This window comes from Silurus meridionalis, chromosome 12 (genome assembly GCF_014805685.1).
Source record: "Silurus meridionalis isolate SWU-2019-XX chromosome 12, ASM1480568v1, whole genome shotgun sequence".
NCBI lineage: Eukaryota > Metazoa > Chordata > Actinopteri > Siluriformes > Siluridae > Silurus > Silurus meridionalis.
Genome location: NC_060895.1, coordinates 18413168 through 18435502, shown reverse-complemented (window position 1 = coordinate 18435502; position 22335 = coordinate 18413168). Strand labels below are relative to the sequence as shown.

The window sequence follows — 22335 nt, the reverse complement described above, 5'->3', positions numbered from 1 at the left end:
AAAGCCAAGATTCTTACAAACCTAATACTTTTTCAGAACCCAAGAGTCTTTATACCCAATACTCTTTCAAACCCAATAAATCCCAAGATCTTTTCAACCCAAGACTCTTTTAAACCCAAGACTCTTTTAAACTAGCTCCTTATTCTTTGGATATTTGTAATATATTGTTTACATTTGTTTTAATTAAATAATATAATAAAATATATTGTACCCTCATTTAAATTACCTTGACCTGACAGTTACTAAAAATACCAACATATTAAAAAAGTGTATTGGGGCATAATACAGTCCATCACAATAGTGATAATTATTAATATCATTATCTTGTCCAGCCCAAAATAAAATGGTGGCTAATATGTTACTTCCTACATACTAAATAACAGAGGAAGGCAAAGCATCCTTTGCAAAATGTATTTTGTGTGTGACTTTACTCTGAGCTGTCCTAATGAAAAAGATGATCACAACATTGCTGTGCTATGCCTATGTGTGGATTGTGCACTGCTGGTTTACTCTAAAACTCTAAATCAACGCCTTGGGTGGTTCCATGAAATTCCGGAGTAAGAACGGGCGCTTTGAGGATGGATTTGGACTGTAGTTAATGTCAACAGTCTGCTACACTGACTCAGGACTACAGTTCGCTTCTGATCATCATCACTGTACCCCGCAACATTGTATATCTGCTTCAAATGGACATTCGGTGCAACCCAGATGAGGATGGGTTCCCTCTTGAGTCTGGTTCCTGTCAAGGTTTCTTCCTTATGCCATCTTGGGGAGTTTTTTCTTGCCACAGTTGCTCATCAGGGACAAACTTACTTACAAAGAACATATTTACTTTTAATCACCACATTATCTGTGTAAAGCTGCTTTGAGACAATTTTCACAATTTTCATTAATAAAAAATTAATTGATTTTCTGTGTATGCTTAGGTATACTTCGCCAGTAGTACAAATGACTTGTGATGATGCAATTAATGATACAATGATACATATATAAATGAATCTTGGGTGTAAAAGATTAATGGTTTTGGAAAATTATTGGGATTTCTTGGGTTTAAAATGTGTATTAGGTGTAAAAGAGTAATGGCTTTGTTAGACTCTTGGGATTTCTTGGGTTAAAAGAGTATTAGGTATAAAAGAGTAATGGGTTTAAAAGAGTATTAGGTATAAAAGAGTAATGGGTTTAAAAGAGTATTAGGTATAAAAGAGTAATGGGTTTAAAAGAGTATTAGGTATAAAAGAGTAATGGGTTTAAAAGAGTATTAGGTATAAAAGAGTAATGGGTTTAAAAGAGTATTAGGTATAAAAGAGTAATGGGTTTAAAAGGTTTTCTTGGGTTTTGGAAGTGCAGAATTAGACATTATTGGGAATGTGGATTTTAGCCCTGACCTGGCAACCCGAGGCTCTGCACGACATGTGCGCGCGCACACACAAACACAAATACACAGTAATAGACAAGCTGCAGCCTCGCCTCCATTTTGCGTGTCATTTTTTACCAACGTCCAGTTTTAAAGGTGGAAAACAGTCTCCTTTTCCCTACAATGGACGGGTGAGTGTGAAATGTTGGTAGAAACGTGGGGAAAAAAACGCTAAAACGCTTTCCGCTTTTTGGCTGAAAAAGATATAAAGACAGAAATAAAGATAGCATTCGCCTTAGCTTAGCTCAGCTCGTGCTGATAGCTAGCACCAAATAGTCTTTGCTAGCATTTAGCCGCATTTTATTGTGTTACTGGATTCAAGATACAACCCTGTTTCCGTTACAAAACCCTTACTAACACGAGCAAGACATTTTATTATAATATATTTGATGTATATCGGTTAAATCAGACCGGAATTTGCGACTCCCATAAAATAATTTCAGTATTGCTATTGATTAGTTACGCCTCAATGGGGTTCTTTGTTAGAAACCGGCTTCACTGTGAAGAACCTAAACGTGATATAACCAATAATATTCTCAAATATGAATCAAAATTAGATGAATCCTAAATCCCAGAGTATGCTGTTGTTTTGTTTGTGATGATAAAATAATAGTTAAATCCCAGCTGGCATCCTGATCAACCATAGAACCGTATTGTTATTGCACTGCCCATGTATTTTCCTCATTCATGCATTGATCTACTCAGTCCATCATGTGGCAGCAGTTCAGTACATACAACCATGTACAGGTCAAAGTCTTCTGTTCATGTTCTTATTTTATGACAAATATGTAACTTAAACACTCATTACAACTATAAAGTGTAGGAGAAGAAACCATTTTCAATGCTGACTTTTCAAGAAAGATCAGCCAAAACAGCTCACGAACCTTTTATATATATTTTTGCGTTTTCTTGAAGAATTTGCACAAAAGGTACAATTTGCATTAATTTAGAATCCCCTGCAAAACCTAATCCCTAGTGCTCAAAATGTACTACAATACAGCAAAACCGGGGTCATTTTATGAGGATAATGTCGAAGCTTCTGCAATTGATGCATGCAGATGGTGCAGCTGTGGCTACAGTGAAAGGAGACTCGTTGAATTGTGTTAATTGGGTTTCTTGCTGGCATTCAATCTCGCTGCATTAGATACTTGTTTGTGATTCGGCGTTGGGTTGTACTGCGTCTCAGTACGATATGGATGGTTTTTATAGCTGTGGCATCGTAGTGATGCTATTAAGAGGTGGATCGATTAAGGTAGGACACCACTGAAGGCCTAGGTGTGAAATGCCTGGCCTGCCTCTGATCTCTGGGTACAGTTTTTGGAGAAACTCGGATGGTTGGTTGTAGGGCGGCTGCTATCGATTATTTTAGTAAACGGGAATTTTAACGATGAATCGATGGAATAATCGTTAAAATTCTCGATTACTAAAATAATCGATAGCAGCCGCCTTACAACCAACCATCCGAGGTTTCTCCAGAAATGCCTGTCCTGCCACAGACCTCTAGGTAAATTTTTTTTTTTTGAGAAACCACGGATGGTTGGTTGTAGGGCGGCTGCTATCGATTATTTAGTAATCGCGAATTTTAACGATTATTTCGTCAAATAATTTTTTTTAGATGTAATTAATGTTTATTTGTATAGCGCTTTTAACAATGAACATTGTCTCAAAGCAACTTTACACAGATAACGCTGTATGGGTCTCTTTAAAATGAACAAGTAATTTGTTTCCTTTTCAGAAAAATTTACATTTTTATTGCTGAAATATCGGTGAAAACAAAACCCATTTAATTGGCGTGTTACATCAAAGTGCAAATACAGTGCATTAAAAAGTCGGAAAATATTCGTTAAATGAAACTCATTGTTATTCTCACTCATGTATGTATTTATTTATTAAATCTCGCACCATATCGAGATGTGGTTTTCTCGTGGCCGGAAAAACGGCTTGACATTTTCCATGCACTAAATCCGTGTATTTATCACCAGCTTTAAAAACGTTCTCTACACGGGCACGACAGAGGGACTTTTTAAATGCACTGTATATAAGGGCTGCGTCTAACGATTATTTTGATAATTGATTAATCCGACGGAATTGGATACCTAATTTTTTATTTGTTTAAATTAGATCTATTGCTTGTTCTAACTATATAAAACTCTAGCGTATTTATGTATAAAAGTGTATTTAAAAAATGCAAAAGCTACACATTGAGTTTAACTATCAATAATTTAGACATTTTAAAGCTCATAGTAGCTGCTTGTTGAGGAGTTTCTTTCTGTAAAAAAAAACAAAACAAAAAACCCACCATCTGAGTCTGTGAAGCAATTTCTGTAAATTAACATTTATATTGTATTTTTCAGATGGCAAGTTGACACCTAGATTATATAATTAACTTAATTTTTTTATAATAATTAAATGATATGTGCAGAAATTATACACCATTTGAAAACAAGCATTTGAATGTATAGTAAAGCCGCAGTAAATCACGCTTGAAAACAGATAAGTTACTGTTGTAGTAGAAAAATGCTTTAAAACAGAGAAATGCAGCAGGCTAACAGGCTTAATAAAAAAAACTAAAAGCGAAAAAAATGCACTGGTGTACAAATGCATAGGCATTTGCTAAAAACCACAACAGTGAGTAAAAATGTAATTTAAAATCCATCACTGTGTTGCGAGCGAGGCGATTGTGCAACCTGAAGTTTGCAAGTCGATTGACCCTGTACTGTCCGCTATTTTCAAGCGGCTGCGTTATCTTGCCGTCACGCTAACCCTTAAATTGAGCAGCCCAGCTAATCGATAATGGCATTTGTTGACAACCAATTTCATTATCAAATAGTTGTTGCAGCAATTTCATATTACTTTCTTTGTTTTAGTTTGAAATGATCCCAAACTTTCAGACACTTTCTTTGGTCCGTTCCTTCATTTTTTTTTTTTTTTTTTTTTATTCTCCAGCGTCTTGTGTTACCTGTCCAGCGTGCTCCAGAGTTTAGCGGGTGGTGTGACAGGAATAATGGTCCGTAGGAAACACAATGTTCCGCGTGTAGTTAAATGGACTAAATAAAGCATCACGGCAAATCATTTTGTAATAATTTTTGTAATCACTTGAGTTACTCAAGGAATCTTTTCAGCCCTATTTAGATGTTTTAAAAATCTTGAAGAATTAACCACACTTACCACACTGAACAACCATAGTGAGCAGAAAAGCATTTTAAAACAGAAGTAGTTCCTATCAGGATTTTGATGCCTGCCAGCCCAGAATGAGAATCTGAGACTACACTGGGCACAGTCACTAAAAACTGGACAGAGGATTATGATATAACTGCTGGTGATATGATATAACTGCTGGTGTTTACATAAACATAAATTTTGTTTTTCCTCAGCATCGCTAGTGATGTTGCAGTAGGTGTAAAGGTAAGCTACTGTAATCATTTTAATGAGTATGTCAAAGGTACATAGTGTAACGTTTAATGGATTTAATATTAGATTTACAGTAAAATATAATGTAATTATTATTATTATTTTTTTTTTAATAACACATCATTGAAGTTGGCCTTTTGATTTTCTTTTCAGAGAAGTTCAGATGATCTGCTTTCTGGCAGTCTTTACAGTAGTCCGAACACTTCAGTTAAGGGTAAGTAAAAAAAAAAAAATAAAAAATTAAATAAATAAATCCCACAATAAGTTTAATGCAGGGGTTACCAGAAGGACATAATGCCCATTTCTTCCTTCCATCCTTCATTCATTCACTCTTTCGATGTGTGGAATTGTCACGATTTTCGCCTTTTTAGAGACATACTTGAAGCTGGACATAAAACACTAAAGAATCCATAACGTTAGCATTAGCCGCTGTGGATTATTTAGCGTTTTAATTATTTATTTATTTATTTTTTAAACCCCTTGCATTGTTGTGTATGTTTTCAAGTTGATGATATATAAAAAAAAATTCACTGAAGTGTGAGGCGTAAACTAAACAAAATTGCGGTCCGCCACTTAATACGTTCCTGAGAGAACTCCGATTTTAACTGTCCTGTTGGAACTCAGAACCCGTCTCTGAGCAGACACACCACAGTCGGATTCTTTGTTTCAGTTAATTCCCAATGTAGCACTCTTAACGTAATAAAATAAAATGAAATAGATTTCAAAAGCCAATGAAAAATCTTCAGTCTTGGATAAGAAAAAGCAAAAACTTCTGTCCGGCACGTAAAAAGGCTTGCATTAAGCCCTGTACTGAGAAATTTTGGTACAAATACGTGCATCGTTACACCCCTTACATCTAGAGTGTATGTAAAAATGACATTCATGACATATCTTATGTACATTCAATACATCCAATATCTTATGTACATTGGATATATTTAAAAGTGACACTGACTAGACAGCATTTTATTGTTAGAGGCTTCCTTTAAAGCATGATATACATTTTTTATATCTTGGTGGTGTCAGACTTTTGAGTCACGGTCTCTAATTTGTCGGCTGTAACAAATTAGCATATGCTTACAATGAACTACTGAAGACATAAACACTGATAGACCACTTTATAAAATGTGTGAAAGCCAGAAGTTTAGAATTACATTCAGTGTGTGTTTAAAGCCTCGAATTAAACAAAATGATGATGACTTACCTGAATTTGTGCTGTATTTATCAGCTAATGGAAGTGACAGCAAAAAACTGAGAGTGGAAGACAGCATGGACAACCCACCCTCCAGAGTTATTCACATCCGCAAACTTCCAAACGAGGTTTCTGAGACTGAAGTCATCGCCTTGGGCCTGCCCTTTGGGAAAGTCACCAATATCCTGATGCTGAAAGGCAAAAATCAGGTGTGAGAACAGAATAAAAAAGGAGAATAGTTTTTATTAGTATTTTTAGAACAGGTTGCAAAAGATACACAATGTTTTTTGCCAGTTACTTAAATTTATGTATGTTGTAATATGGTGAATAAATTGTCTAAAATAATAATAAAAAGCTAAGCTATTATAGTGCAATTTATTTGTAAAACAATCTGTTTAACTATCTGTACTTTGGAAGCTATTAAATGTTGCTTACTTCTCCGTCCAACTAGATAGAGGCAATATTATTTTAAATTACAATCGGTCTACTGAAAATAGTAAAACGGGGAATATTTATTTATTGTAACCAAATGTTCTTTTACTCTGTATATTTACTATTACATGTTTATCATCTATAGGCTTTTTTGGAGCTTGGAACTGAGGAAGCAGCTATAACCATGGTGAACTACTACTCAGCTGTGACCCCTCAAGTGCGAAATGTTCCTGTGTGTATCCAGTTTTCCAACCACAAAGAGCTCAAAACCGACAGTGCACTCAATCAGGTTAGCAAATCATTCATTACACCGTGCTGCAAACTGAGATCCAAAATTCTTGCTGCAAAAGAACACAAGGTTTGACATCAGGGAATGTTAACAAAACTGTATGCTGGACGACGTTTCCATTCCACGCTTGTATACGCCTCAGACCTAAAAACAATCAATCAATCAAATCAAATAAATGAATAAATCCAGTTAACCAAAATATGCTTTTAGTTCCTCATAACATAAACAAATAAGGCATTTAAACGCATTAAACAATTTGACCACTTGACTTCTATTTCACCTCAATCTTCTTACTCTATTACAACTGGCCAAATGCAAATAAATCTGCTTCATGGAACCAAACCTGCTTTAAAATGGTGAATAGCATCAAGTATGAGGAACAGAATGAGAGGGTGGGTTTGCCCTTTTGTTTCTAGGAAAAACACATAGAAGAACTGCTAATTAAGAATTGAACACACTGACTATGCTTCATCTTTTTTTTTTTTTTGTTCATTTTGTGATCTCTTTTCTGACCTCCCACTCACATGAGACTGCAAATGGCTCGGATCTGAAAGCACACCGCTTGTTTTTACTTAGTCAGGCTTGAAAATAGTTTTTATTTCTTTTCACCCTGCTAGTACCCACAATTGATTGGTGTTTCCTTATTAAGCAAATGCTAGTGTTAAGCTCTTAAGCCGTTAATGTAATTCAAATTAAAAAGACATTTCAGGATGTCTTTTGAGTGGTTTCAGTTGATTTTTTTTTTTCCCCTCCCTCTAAGACCTCCTTTTTATCTGCAATCTTAATGTCTCTTGATTCCTTGCGTCACTAAACAGAGGAAAAATGTAAGCATGACCCAATATCGTATATAGCAAGACTCCTTTGTTACTCTGTATGATACTTTAATAAACTTTAACAATCACATTAATGAGTGTGATTGCAAAATCCAGTGTAATACTTAAAAGTAATATCATGTGATTAAGACTGTAATGAGGCAGTGTTAAAAATAGCTTTTGCCTTTTAGTCTGGCAACATTGAGTTGTTTTTGATGTCTGCTCAGATCACAGCCCTTTCAGAGCCGCTCTATAGTATTTGAGAATTTTTATTTTATTTATTTTTATTTACTTTTTTAAAAGTATATTGACAACTGCATGTACTTTTAGAGTTTTTTTTATTTTTATTTTTTGCTTTGTCCTTTATGGCACTTTAAGTATATCACCAGCCCTCGGCGACTGTGGCTGCCAAATTGCGCTGTTTAAGCCAGGGGTGCGCACAAACGCTCGCAGCTGATCAAACTAACCAGCTGTAGCTGTCTCTGGCTTCCGTATTTGGTCAAACACTTTTTGTATAATTACCGCCTTAATGAGGTCAGTCCTACTTACTAAATAAAAACTTTAAGCTAATTCTAAGCTACACATGTTGAACAGCAGTAGAAACACTTATTAAATTCTTGTAGGTCAGCACTTAAGACCTTGGACAGGGTTGTGATTTTAAAGCCCAGAATTGCCATCCTTCTACCGCTGGGCCATTGAGAAGCTTGAGTTATGTAAGCGAGATTAATGTCAGTGAGTTGCTCTGGATTGCTGTCCTGATATCGTTTTGTCAGGTTAAAACCTATTATCCAAAGCCTGTAGTGCTGAATTATCACTGGTCATGTGTATACTTTTTTTAGTTTGTGTTTAGTACATTCATGTGGAAAATATTCAAAGCTAGTGATAAATATCAAACAACACAATGCGATATAAAATATGCAATTCAAATAAATAATGTTAAGAACAAATGTAATGTAGTAAAACAAAATCAGGGAAATAAAACATAAGCACTGATATAATTTTAAAGCTCTTGACAAAACCGGATGCCTGATGTGCTGTTGTGACTTAACGGTTGCACAAATGTTGCTTACTGTTCCATAAGGAGCATGATCAGTTTAGTTGGGGACATAAAAAATGCATGGGAAGGATATCTTGGTGTTCAGAAGGGACTGAGAACTAAGCCTTTCATTTTACATTCTGTCTCTTTTATTTCCTGTGTGTGTGTGTGTGTGTGTGTGTGTGTGTGTGTGTGTGTGTGTGTGTGTGTGTGTGTGTGTGTGTGTGTGTGTGTGTGTGTGTGAGAATAATGGGTATGGGCTCAAATTTGATTTTGTTTTTGCATTGTTTGCTATTTTATTGGTCCTCTCGACGTGGTCAGCGTGCTCAGGCCGTTCTGCAGGCAGTGTGTGCCGTTCAAGAGGGAGGTTCTCCAAGCTCAGACTCCGCAGGAGAGAGTGTATTAATACCTCCGCCAAGTCCAGTCTTGCGCATCATCATCGATAACATGTTCTACCCGGTAACTCTAGACGTCCTGCAGCAGGTCAGAGCTTTTTCACAATCATCTCAACAATGCGATTTTTTTTTTTTTTTGTGTTATTTTAAAGATGTTTATACAGGACTGAGTAAACCCTGACTTGACTTGTGCATCCCTTCACTTTTAGATCTTCTCCAAGTTTGGGACAGTGATGAAGATAATCACATTCACTAAAAATAATCAATTCCAAGCGCTGCTGCAATTCAGTGATCCTGTAAATGCTCAACAGGCCAAATTGGTGAGTGGGCTGATGTGACAAAAACAATCCTATTGTGAAATAAGTATGCATTAATAGAATTAATTAACATAATTCATTGATTATACCATCACCTATAACAATGACCATTCATAGTTAAGGAATCAGACCATTGCTTTAAATCAAGTGGATGTTTTAAACAAGGCATTGGTACCTCAGAGAGGCCTGAGTTAAGTTACAGTATTTTATGATTTGTGACCCCTTTTGCAGTGGCGACATAGAAGCCACCTGAAAGTATGTTTTTTTTCGCCGTTTCAGCTAAAACTGCAGACAGACTAAACAGCAGTATAATTTACCCAGCTGGAAAGCTGATCCACTAAAACTGAAGGATTTAGGGCAGGAAAGGTGCTTTTGTATCGCATAGCAGTTGCTTTACTTCATGCCAGCTTTATTTAGGTATTTTTATGAGCCAAATGGACTTGTGAACCAGTGGACACTAAATGGGCTGAGCTGTGTGTCTTTGAGCTATGAACAAATTGGGGAGATGCGTATCAAATAGCCACCAAACTGGACTTTTGTTTGATACTGTTGCTTTGTGTGAATAAATCGCTAAGGTATTTTAAGACTATAAAAAAAAAGTTGTTCTTTGTTTGCCTATTTAACTAGCTTGTTTAGAGATAATGTGCTCTACCACCTCTTTGTCGTTGTCTTAAGTCTTTGGATGGACAGAACATCTATAACTCTTGCTGCACACTGCGGATCGACTTCTCCAAACTGGTCAACTTAAATGTGAAGTACAACAACGATAAAAGTCGAGATTACACAAGACCCGAGCTGCCTGCAGCAGACGGCCAGCCTTCTGTAGATCCATCGATGGCCGCTGCACTTGGCAAGGACTCTACATCCCTTCTTGGTAAAACTTGTGCACTCATCCAGTGTAAAGCTGTGAACCTTGTTTACTGAGCGCAAATATCAACCTATATAATCAGAATTGGACATCCAAAGAAAAATTCTTCCAAAAAACAAACCAAATATAAATTTTTTAAAAGTAATTAATTCTGGGTAGCATAAAACATAGCATAAGTGAAGGTCTATAAAAATTCAGATAGAAGTGTGACATGAAATATATGCCGAGACTTGGCTGGGAAATGTCACCCGTCTGCAGTATTTAAAAAGAAAATCCAAGCATGTCTAATAACTGCATAAATGTCCTGCCTTTTTACTTTAACTCCACAGTTGTAGCTTTTATAGATTTATAGATAGTGAAGATTTTGTAAAGGGTATAGTGTTAATGATGGGATAGATTCAAATGAAAGATCCCAAAAATCTTATAGGTTTATATATTTTGTGTGTGTGTGTGTGTGTGTGTGTGTGTGTGTGTGTGTGTGTGTGTGTGTGTGTGTGTGTGTGTTAGAGTAAGGGGTTGCATACAAATAATTGAAAACAAAAAATTATTTAACAAGTTATAATTATTAGCTAAGTGTACATTTTATTCGTATGTTAAAATAAATTATTTATACAATTTCTATATTAATTTGTAATAAAAAATGATGCAGTAACATTCCCGATTTTTAAATATACGCTTTTTGGCTAAAGTTATATCAAACTACATCTAGTGAAATATTTAATAAAAGGGTAAAAAAATAAAGGTAAATACAGGACGAATAAAGAACCATGGATCAACCAAACAGAAGCACCAATTAAAAAACCCTAAACAAAAATTTCTTTGTGGAGATTCAGTTCAAGAGCCATTCATTATTGTGCAACATCTATGGATGTGGTATTTTTGTGTTGGGAGAAACTTTAAATTGGTATTCATCTTGGGTCATGAACACTTAAAAGCAGCACAGTAAAGATTCTCTTACTTCTCTTTCTCTTAGCTCACACTTGTATACAGTCTTTATATATATATATATATATATATATATATATATATATATATATATATATATATATATATATATATATATATATATATATATATATAAAATGAGATATAGATAATGCTGATTTATTTTTATTTTTTTAACATTGATTTGAACAAATTGTGTATCACTTCAGAGGAAAACCAAAAATGTTATCTACTTTTCCCCCACTGTTTGACATTTGTGTTTTGTATTAAATCAAATAATAATTTTGTGTTGAAATTGTTTTGTTTATAGTGTGCATCATTTAAAAAAAAAAAAAAGTTTTTTGCATAACGAAAATGTTTTATTGAAGGGAATGGGTTATATAGTAGAATAGAATTGCTTGTGGGCCGGTTCTGTATGAGCGAGCATCTGAAACATTTACACATCTGAAGCATGTAGTGAAAAGCTGATGTGTCTATATGTTCCTCAGTTCTGATTAGTCTGACTGAAAGAGTCACGCTGAATACAGTTTGGTCAGAGAGGTCGCTGGGAATGTTAGATTTTTGATTGAGCTCTTTCATTCTATCTCTTTCTTTTTGTTTTTACAATTTGCTTCCTCTCTTTGATTCTCTTTTTTTTTGCCTCTTACCTCTGTCTTTATCTCGCTTTTATTCTCTCTCTCTCTCCTCCCTCTCTCCAGGGTCGATCAGTCCTCTAAGTGCAGCAGCAGCGGCGGCGGCAGCAGCTGGGAGAGTGGCTCTGTCAGGACACTCAGCGGCTGGTGCAGTGCTGCTGGCCAGCAATCTCAATGATGAGGTCAGTTTATCCCACCCAACACACCCACACACATCCTCTCTCGTATACACACACACACACACACACACACACACACACACACCTCTACCTGCTATCACCTCTACTGGCTATTCTCAGTCGTGTGTTCAGTCAGGCCTTCAGCAGTCTCTGGTACTACACTTTCTGTGTTCAGTCATCATCTGCCAAGAATCATATAATTTTTTTTTTAGTTCTCTGGATCTTCTACGATTTTTCAGCATCATGTTCATCATGTGGTTTTAAGAAAACATGTATATGGCTCAGAAATATACATTAACTGCAATATATGAAAAAATGCTCACATTATACTCTAAGACACAAAACACACAGTTTTATATTGGCCTCGTGTTTAACTGTATGACCCTCATTGTACATAATGCAACTGGGCAACACCGTTTGTATCTGAGAATTCATTATACATCTCTTTTATACAGTATACAAGCAAATGAACCTGTAACTGTAATTATCTTCTAGTTTATCTCTAATTCCATCTCCAATCTTTTTTGCAAGACATCCAATGATGTCTATACAGAGCGATGATTAATTATCTGCTGAACAAGAAATTAATTTCGGCTTCAGGATAGCTGCTGCTGGAGGAAGGCCACTTTAATTAGCACAGAATAGTGAAAGCTTGTGCGGCACTATACATTTAACGCAATCCTTCATTTATTTATAGCAACTGCTTTTAGTTTAAATTACAAATTAGTTTATATTTTGGGAGGTAGACCCATTACATTTTTATTAAGGAAATATATTTACAGTAATACTAACAAAAATAGTAACCGCCGAGGCGGATAACATTGTTTAGAGTTCCTCCAAGAGATGGCAAAAGATTAAAGAGATTAAATAAAAAAGTCTGCCATTTTTTTAATGTTCACAGTATGAGAACTTGTGTGTTTAAGTTAATAATCTGCTGAGAATGACTTAGGGGAAATTGTGAAGAGTTTTTTCAGAATCAAAGCTAGACATTAAGGGAAAAGAAAAGGGATCAGGCAGCGGGTGGAATGTGGTGGCCGACAGAAAAGCTTTTTAAATCAGTGATTTGAAAAAGTCAACAGGTGAGGTGACTGTCCGATATTATACCATGACTAATCCTGAAACCGTGACCGCATAGTGGCTCTGCTGTCTTAGCATCATTATCCTTGTCCCTCCAGTACCAAAAAAATAAGGGTTAAAGCTTAGTTAATACTTTTGGCTAACCTATATAAAAAAAAATTATATAATTATATAATTTTTTATATATATACCAATATAACCATCATATGACATGCCTATTTTTGTTCTGTGACATTTTGAAGTGCAGTTTTTTGTGTCCAACTGTTGTATTATTTTTAATTTTCATTTGACCTATTGCAGGTTATGCAATATTGACATTATGCCTATTGAGTTGAACTTGATGTTGAAAGATGATAGAATGTCCTGCGTCTTCATTAGTGCATTTGTCTGTGGTGTCACTGCTCACAAACCAAATGGTTTCTTAAATAGTTGCTCAACTACAGCCAAATTGTATTGGATATAATATTGACTCCAGTGATTAACGATGACAGAATGCTGTGCAATTATGACAAGGAGGGAAAGGTGCCGCAAATATCAACCGAGAAGCTACTCAGTCTGCAAGCTGATTTACTGTCGTTAAAGATCATGGCAGAAATCAATATTACAGTTTTTTTTGCATTTTAGAGGTTTTAAGAAAAACAGAAACAGGTGTTTCGAGATGATGGACATTTTTATATTATTGAATTAATTTTTTTTATTTAAGTGAGCTTGTTAGATTAGATTACATTGGATTTAAGCAGAGTACAGGTGCAAAGGCCATGAAATATACCCCATAACAATGTGTAAAATAGCAAGCTGCATAAAGTGTGTGGCAAAAAGAGGAGTTACGATGGTTAATATTGATAAAAAAAAAAAACTGTAAATGGAATAGAAAGAATAAAGTGTATATGAAATGTGTACACAAGTTCAGCGATATGGACTACAGCAAAGGAAGACAATTCAGTGAATTTAGCAAAGGTGCAAAGTGAAATGGAAGTAGGTATGTGGTGAAAATCCAAAGACCCGTGCACATCACAGAGATTCAATTAATGCTGTCACAGAAATTCACATGTAGGTCTGGATGACTAATGAGTAAGCCAGTGGCAAGAAAAAGCTCCCAGAGATGACCTAATGTAAGCAAGAAACCTTGAGAGGAACCAGACTCAAAGGAAATTTGTCCTCTTCTGCATGACCCTGGAATTATAGATTATTACATTATGCAGTCAGACAAAGAAAAAGCAAGCAGTACTAAATGTATTGGAAGGAAGTGGAATTTAGTCAGAGAGATTGTCTAGCAAATATTTTGAGACATGACTGCATTCAGATATTTACTCTGCGTATATCTCATCATGGAAGCATGTGATAAAAGGATTATATTTATTAGGGTAGACGTGATATGCAAAAAAAATGCATGCACAACCTGAGCACACCATTGTTGGCTTTTAGATTTAAGAATTAGTGTTTGCAGGGTTAAATGATTAAATACAGCAATTAGTGAGAACAATTTTGATAATTGTGTAAAACTCAAGTAACGGTGACTTGGTATCTATCAACATCTAATCAAGATACTACACACACTTATATATATATTGTGTGTGTGTACTTCCAACTTATTTCTCTGTGAAGCTGCTTTTCTGCTAAAAGCGCTATGAAAATAAAAGTGATTTGAAATGAAATGGAATCTATTAAGTAACTTTTTAAAATAAACTGTTCTGCTAAGAGTTTGAGTTTTTTCCTGTAGGTAAAACTCATGTACAACAGCATTGTTATACTCTGGATACAGTGCAAAAATGTATTTTGCACTTTGCCTAATAGTACAATTATTTTCTTTAACAAGAGAGATATTTGCATATTATTAATTTCTGATCAAATTTAAGTGATAAAAATAGACAAATTATTACATTAAAGTGCAATCGCATCGAGAATTTGTCCACATTTTGCAGCCCGAGTGCTCAGTGGCCCAGTGTAGCTTGTATTCAGGTTGTACTTGCTCTGTCCACTGAATACTGATCTACCACTGTTTTAATATTAAGATAAAAATAAAATCTTGAGTTGTTTGAAGACTTATGGGGTTACACACTGATATTTCCAAGCTCCTGATGTCATGGGTTCTTGGTTCCTTAGAAGCAGCATTTTGGTGCTGGAACTAAACAAGTCGGACTAGTATCTAAAGAAAGTTATCAATTGAGCTGTTGGCACTTTTTTGGGTGAAAAGGGTTATTAGTTGGTATTTGCGGCACTTTCCTCTGTCGGGTGTAGTTTCTTATTGGTCACATGATGTGCATTGAGCAGTTTGTAGATTCACCACCATCCTCAGTGAGTTGTTTTAATGTCATTTCAGTATATTTACAGTTAGCGTAATCTTTTCGGTTGTAAACAAAGTGCTAGATGTGTGGATGTGTTTTGCACATAAATATACTGAAAGCATTTCTTGATCAATTTCTCGTCAAAATGGAGGGTCTCTCTGTGCATTCTGTACAAGTTTTGACCACTGTGCCTGTCTGTCTGTCTGTCTCTCTCTCTCTCTCTCTCTCTCTCTCTTTCTCTTACATGCTCTCTCTTTATCTTTTCTATTGGTCTATTGCTCTTTCTGCTGCTCTGTCTTGAAGTAATATCTAACTGTCTTTTCTCTCTAAGCTGTAACTCCTCTCTCCTTCTCCTGACGTTCCACTGCCTCTCTCTAAGTTATTCAGAGTTGGTATGAAATGTGGTAGCTCCACCCCACACCTCATCTTTCTCTCAATCTCTCTCTTGCTCTCTCTCTCAAATTCTCTTTGTATTTCTCTATAGAGTCTCCCAGTAATATGTTTCCCCCCCATCATGTTTTATTTTCCCGAACACTCCTGTGGGTCTGTGGTTTCTTAAACATGACATGACGTTTCTATTTGATACCCATAACTCTGCAAGGTGGTTTTCATGCCCATTTCCTGCATGGCCCTATCACTAAAAAAAAGAAAAATCGAAGCTACCTGTATTTCATACTTACCTAAAACTTCAGCCTCTTTTTCTGCTCTGTTGTCTGCATGCCCGCTCGCTTTTCCCATTCCTGGGTAAGGCTACAACAGAAGTGCCTTAACTCACGTTTGGTCTTTGGAGCATACATTTGGCAGTGTACAGTGTAAATGTACAGTGATGTTTGGGAGCCAAAAAAAAACACAGAGGAAAGAATAGAGAACCCTGCCATTTTTGACCTGCATTTCCTGTGTACTGACCTGTATATTATTTTTGTCCTCCCCTTTAAATCCATTTTATTTATTTATTTATTGCTTTTACCCTTCCCCTTTTATGCCTCCTCCCATCCCCCTTTCTCCTCTCCAACTTCTTTTCTTCTCCACCTCCTGTTTCTCCCCAATCCCTGTTCCATTCCTGTTCATGCTCTGCGCCTGAACAATACACACAAAAAATTTAAACCAAACCAAAACAAATGTTCCTCCTCGGACCAACCCCGCCCCAATTAACTTCCCTGACCCATGCTTCATGGTCACCTCACCATCGTGCGGGAAACCACCCTTCGTTATGGATGATCTGTTCATCTTCGCTCTACCTCGACTCTTCTCTCTTCCTGTCTTACGCTGCTTGCTCTTCTCTCCTTCTAAAGATGGTTACGCCCCAAAGTCTCTTTACCCTCTTCGGTATGTTATCGTTGGCAATCTACCTCCTTTATTTTGATTTATTTAATTTAATTAATTTTTTATAATTTTTTTTTAAAGCTTACATTTTCAGTTTGTCAGTTTAAAATTGAGTTAATATAACATCTGTAAATCAGGACACCTTTTAATTTATGAGTAAAATTTTTTTGTTCACATTTTAATCAGGTCTATTTTGGCCTTTTTGAAGTCTGTCTCTATCTTGCTCTCTGTCTCTTCTCATGTACAGCTTATTGTAATGCATGGTTGATGATTTTGCATGTAGGCTTTTGTTTTTTAACTTTTCCACATCACATAGCTCCTCTATATGGGAGGGTGTATCTGAATATTTATTTCTGTACTCTGTAAAACACTCTGTGCTATAGATTGTTTCTATTTAAGATGCCATCTTCGTGTCCAGGCTTCGGTCTGTAAAGCACTAACTTGTCCTTCGTGGTTCACTCCTGTCTTCCGGCATGTCGTTTTCTTCCTACTCCATCTGCCTCCCGTCTAACCGAAGGTGTGTATGGAGATGTTCAACGAGTCAAAATCCTCTACAACAAGAAGGACAGCGCCCTCATCCAGATGACAGACGGAAATCAGGCGCAGTTGGGTAGGGCCAAATTACTGCAAAGGGGTCCAGAAGGCTGAGCTGATTACTGACAGATTTGATGATGTTATAATAAAAATATATTATCCTAGAAAGTCTGTATTTAGGCTTAAGGCACCTTAAACCACTAATCAAAAGAATTTGCAAGACAGTGTCCTTAAATCTAGTTCTTACTTTGGTTTATTTTTGCGATTATGACTTTTGTTTTGGTTTTGTTCTAGCCATGAGCCACTTGAATGGGCAGAAGATGTTTGGCAAGATCATCCGTGTGACCCTTTCCAAACACCAGACAGTGCAGCTTCCTCGAGAAGGCTTGGATGACCAGGGCCTCACTAAAGACTTCATCAATTCACCCTTCACCGTTTTAAAAAGCCCGGCTCAAAGAATTTCCAGAACATATTTCCTCCCTCGGCCACGCTGCACCTCTCCAACATCCCGTGAGTAGAACAGCAGAAGCAGGCAAAGCACATGCTTAACTAGTTTAGAGCTACTTAGTTAGTTTGGAGCAGATGTCTAGGGTGTTCTGGAATTGACACGCTCCTTCTGTTTTGTGCAATGTCCATTGATGTTGAGCCAAGCCTGAACATTTGTGTGTTTCCACAGCGACAAGGTGAATGAAGAGGACCTGAGACTACTTTTCTCCAACTCTGGAGGCACTGTGAAGGCCTTTAAATTCTTTCAGTAAGAACTTCACTGCATACATGTTACTGCTAAACCACACAACTTTTAAAAGTGGTCAGATTTACCTGAATATACTATCTAGCCAAAAGTGTGTGGACACCCATTCCATTTTTAATCTGTTGCATAAACAGCCACGTATATAGCGTTCTACTAGATTTTAGAGGTTTTAAAGGAACCCATTTAGCCACAATAGCATTAGTGAGGTCATATGAGACCAGGTGGACATATGGTAGGTGGTTCTACCCCAGATAACAGCATGAATCACACAGATACTATATGTAAACAGTGTGTTAACGGTGTATTGAGGAGTAGGGCTCCTCTTACAATCTGTACATGGCCTGAACTCTTGTACATGTATGCCAAGTGTATGGAATTGAATACAATATATTCAGATATTCAGAGCAAGGCCGATTATGCGTGTTTCTGATTTGTCTGTTTGCGTCTTTGTTTTTCACACAAGAGATCGCAAGATGGCTCTGCTCCAGATGTCAACTGTGGAGGAGGCCATCCAAGCACTGATCGACCTTCACAGCTACGATATGGGCCGTGGTCATCGCCTCAGAGTCTCCTTTTCCAAATCCACCATCTGATGAGGCAGTGTAGCCTGCACCCTTTTCACATCCCCTACTTCCTCTGGAGTGTTGAGCAACATTAGATCAGTCATTCCTGAAGACCGTATTAAAAACATGCTCCATTGCTCTCTTTTTTTTCCCTCAGTATTTTTCTTCCCACAGCAAAATGTGCCTTACTTTTACAAAACAGGATAATCTCACCCCACCACATTTTCCTCTACAGGTGATCTAGAAGTGTAGGCACATTTCTTTGTTTGTGGTAAGGTTTTTTTTTCCACACACCACTTTGCCCTGCTGTTCTGTAGGATTTTAAATGTGGTAATTTATCTTTTGCAAACCCACATCGGAGCATTTTAAAGCCTGCTTTTTATTGGCTTGCTTTTCGTGTCAGCCAAATATCGCTCAGTTATGAATCACCTGAATGTGAGTGGCATGATTTGATGAACAGCCACCTGTTGGCACACATTTCTGTTTGTATATTTGTTCGATCTGACAGTTTTAATGCAGTATAAAATTGACTGCCGGCGACCCTTTACACACGTGCGCCCTTTTTTTTTTTTTTTTTATAATGACTTCTGGCAGTAGTGAGGTCCAGCTGCGTACAGTGGCATACAACTGATCAAGTTCCATTCAGGGTCATCTTCAGTGATGATTACAGACAGCAGACAAGTCTGTTGGTTTAGATAGGGATATTTGTAATCAGATGATCACTATGAACGCCATAACCAGCTCTAACAATGCAACTTGCCCTTGAAATTAACTTTTTAATTAAAGAGCATGGAGGGATGCCATTCCTTTGTTTCTGATCTATGCTTGTTTTCTGAAGATAAGTTTTATTAAGATAATGAACCAAACGCTTAGGTTTGTAGATGCGATTGGGTTTAAAGAGCACATCTAAAGATGGAACATTTTAAATAATAAGGAACAATTATACATTTGACTAATTTTACCTTGCAAACACTTTGCTAATTAGCTTCTGTTAAGTGTACTGCTACCCAATTAACAACGAGTTGATTAAAATATAAATACATGAAAAACGTTCCAAGCAGTGCCGCTTAGTTTCGGGCTGAGATGACCTTGAAATTCCTCAGTAGATCAGTTCCATCTGAGATCATGGCTTGTACCCACGCAGACCTAGCACTTGCACTGGACACCCACTCTTGTCAAAGTTTTGAAAACAAAAAGAATTCTCTAAAATCTTCATGAAAGATTTAATTTTGATGTATTTGTGTAAATTGTGGTAATCATATGGTCCTTGAAAAAAATTTTTGTCAAACATTTTGTTTGCTATCGACTGAATTTAACTGCGCCTCAGTTCTTTACATTTTTCAGGGGGAGGGGGCATTTGAGCTCTATTCGAAATGGTTTGATTTACATGCATTCATTTTGGGATTTTCTCAACCAGCTTCTTATCAGAGCTCTTCACTGCTTTTCCTAAATTCTTTGAAAATTTGTTAAAAATGACAAAATATACAAAGCTGTTCATCCTTTGGAGTAGTAGAGTAGCTCAACCATTAGGACCAAAGCTGGCGTGCCTTTTTTAGTCGACCCCCACCTCCTGCATGATATCTGGCTATTTCATTTAAAAGTTAAATTCAAACTAATTATAGAAAGAAATGTATCAGCCAATGAAAAACATTTGTGTGAAATCTTCATTTTTTTTTTTTTTTTCTTTTCTTCGAACTCGGGAGGTAATTTGTAAATTTAATTCACGTTATAAGTGTAAAGAAGCTGTGGTCTGAGGTTAAAAATCATGGAAGGGCTGTGTATATTTTCTACATAGGTTTTACATCTGTACAAATTTCAGTGTGATTTGGAAGTGGTGCGATTAAAATTCTTTTTGTCTACCAGGCTCATGCTGTATGCCCCCTGTGTGCTTTCTGCTTCTGTAGCATGCTCAATAAACTCCTATCACTCTGTATTCACCTCTTTGACTCTCTGCTGTCTCTCTCTCTCTCTCTCGCTCTCCTTTCCCTTTTCTCTTTGCTCATGCTGGGTGACATAGGCAGGCTTTCATTTATTTATTTCTAATCGATTGAAACTTTACTAGGCTAGTAAATTGTAGTACAGAGAGGTCACTGGATGGCAATGGCAGTACAGTAAATGTGCAGTTTATGGATTATAAGAGATTTTAATTGATTTTATAGGTACTTATTATTAAAAAAAAAGTTTGTAAAATATCGCCCTACTTACGTTTTTTTACAAAATTCCACTCAAAAACATTTTCCTCATCTCTGGTTTAAATTTCAAGTACAGCTTTCTTTAACTACAGGCCATTTAACAAATATGACAAATAGCATTTTTCTCATAACTTTTTCTCATTCATACCTATGAGCAGTTTATCCCCAGTGTCTTCATTATACATAATTCATGTCAAATTTTTGTCTGTTCATGTATTTGTTTAAACTGTTGGTATGTTTTGTATTGTCTGTAAAATGATGAACCACAATCTATTTGTGTTGAAAATACCCCAAAAAAAACATATATATATATATATATATATATATACAGTACAGACCAAAGGTTTGGACACACCTACTCATTCAAAGAGTTTCCTTTATTTTCATGACTATGAAAATTGTAGATTCACACTGAAGGCATTGAAACTATGAATTAACACATGTGGAATTATATACATAACAAAAAATTGTGAAACAACTAAAAAATGTCATACTCTAGGTTCTTCAAAGTAGCCACCTTATATATATATATATATATATACTGCCTGTATTAGTGAAATTACAAGTTTTTTGCAGAAATTACAAAAGATTTAAGTTAATGTTGGATTTTAAGTGCTGGTTTGAAATCTATAAGGGTTAAATGTTCTATAGTGATCCCTTTCTAAATGATTACACAGTTTTTGATCTCTCAGTGTATAAAATCTGACATACATTTGGCATCGCAAAACAATCCTATCCATTTTATGGTTTTACTGTACATCTGGGATAAAAATGGACTTCTTCCTGTTTTAATGCAGTTGGGCTGAAAAGTTCAAATCCTTGAGGCAGTTGCTTAAGTACAGTAATAAAGTACATGGCTTTGGTTACTTTCCCCCAGAGCTCAATTCACACTTCTGTCTGTTCTCTCTCAGGCCATTTTGCTCCAACTGCCTGTTGCTGAGAGTGGTGATTGATTGCTCTGTCTGCTCATGGTTCAGCTCGTCCTCTCGCTGGTCAGGAAGTCACTGAACGTCGGGAGTTTTAGCTCAAATGTTCAATTATTTCCTCAGTATATAAATAAAGTTGGGCAATTCTTAACAGTACAGTAATCCAACAGACGTATAGGTCTATATTAAAATCAAAATGAAACTTTTCCTTTTTTTGTACCGCTGCTCTAATGTTGGGGGAAGTGTATAGCTTCTAGTTTAGTGTTGCGCATAACGCCTTAAAATACATTGTTTACACCATTTGTGCGTAAATTTCTTATAATAGACTGATTCAAAATGAAATATGTAAATTAGAAATGTCAAACAATTTAAGGTAGTTTGAGGAAAGTATTTTGTTAGGATTATTTTTATGTAAACTGATAACATTTTAACATTTGTGTACACTGCTATGACTTAGCACTCAAACATGACAGAATCATTTCCACCAATGAATTTGTCGTACGAGCCAATCAGCAAATGGTTCGATAATGATTGATAATTTAGTGGTTGTTTTAACTTTTAGTGTCTTTTCTCTCTTCTAGCCATATATGGTGATTCCCCAAACCATTACCGCAAAGTTAAAAGAACACAATTGCATAGGATGTCTTTGGATGTGGTAGAAAAAATCCTCCCTTCACCTTACTTAGGAGACCCATAACAATGCCCCCATGCACAAAGCCAGCTACATGAAGATATGCTTTACATGAGCTCAAACTTTTGTCT

General features: G+C 36.2%; 1 protein-coding gene across 1 annotated transcript; it reads left to right on the top strand.

The window, feature by feature from the left end:
- Window positions 1–1417: 1417 nt before the first annotated feature.
- ptbp2b (polypyrimidine tract binding protein 2b) lies at window positions 1418–20319 on the top strand. Its single transcript, XM_046862931.1, is given in 15 exon segments — window positions 1418–1545; window positions 4789–4819; window positions 4979–5039; window positions 6054–6226; window positions 6595–6738; window positions 8908–9069; window positions 9191–9301; window positions 9974–10172; window positions 11810–11925; window positions 16577–16610; window positions 17125–17217; window positions 17436–17567; window positions 17570–17651; window positions 17818–17895; window positions 18356–20319. Coding segments are annotated over 15 exon segments (1554 nt in total). The 5' UTR covers window positions 1418–1537; the 3' UTR covers window positions 18486–20319.
- Window positions 20320–22335: the final 2016 nt, after the last annotated feature.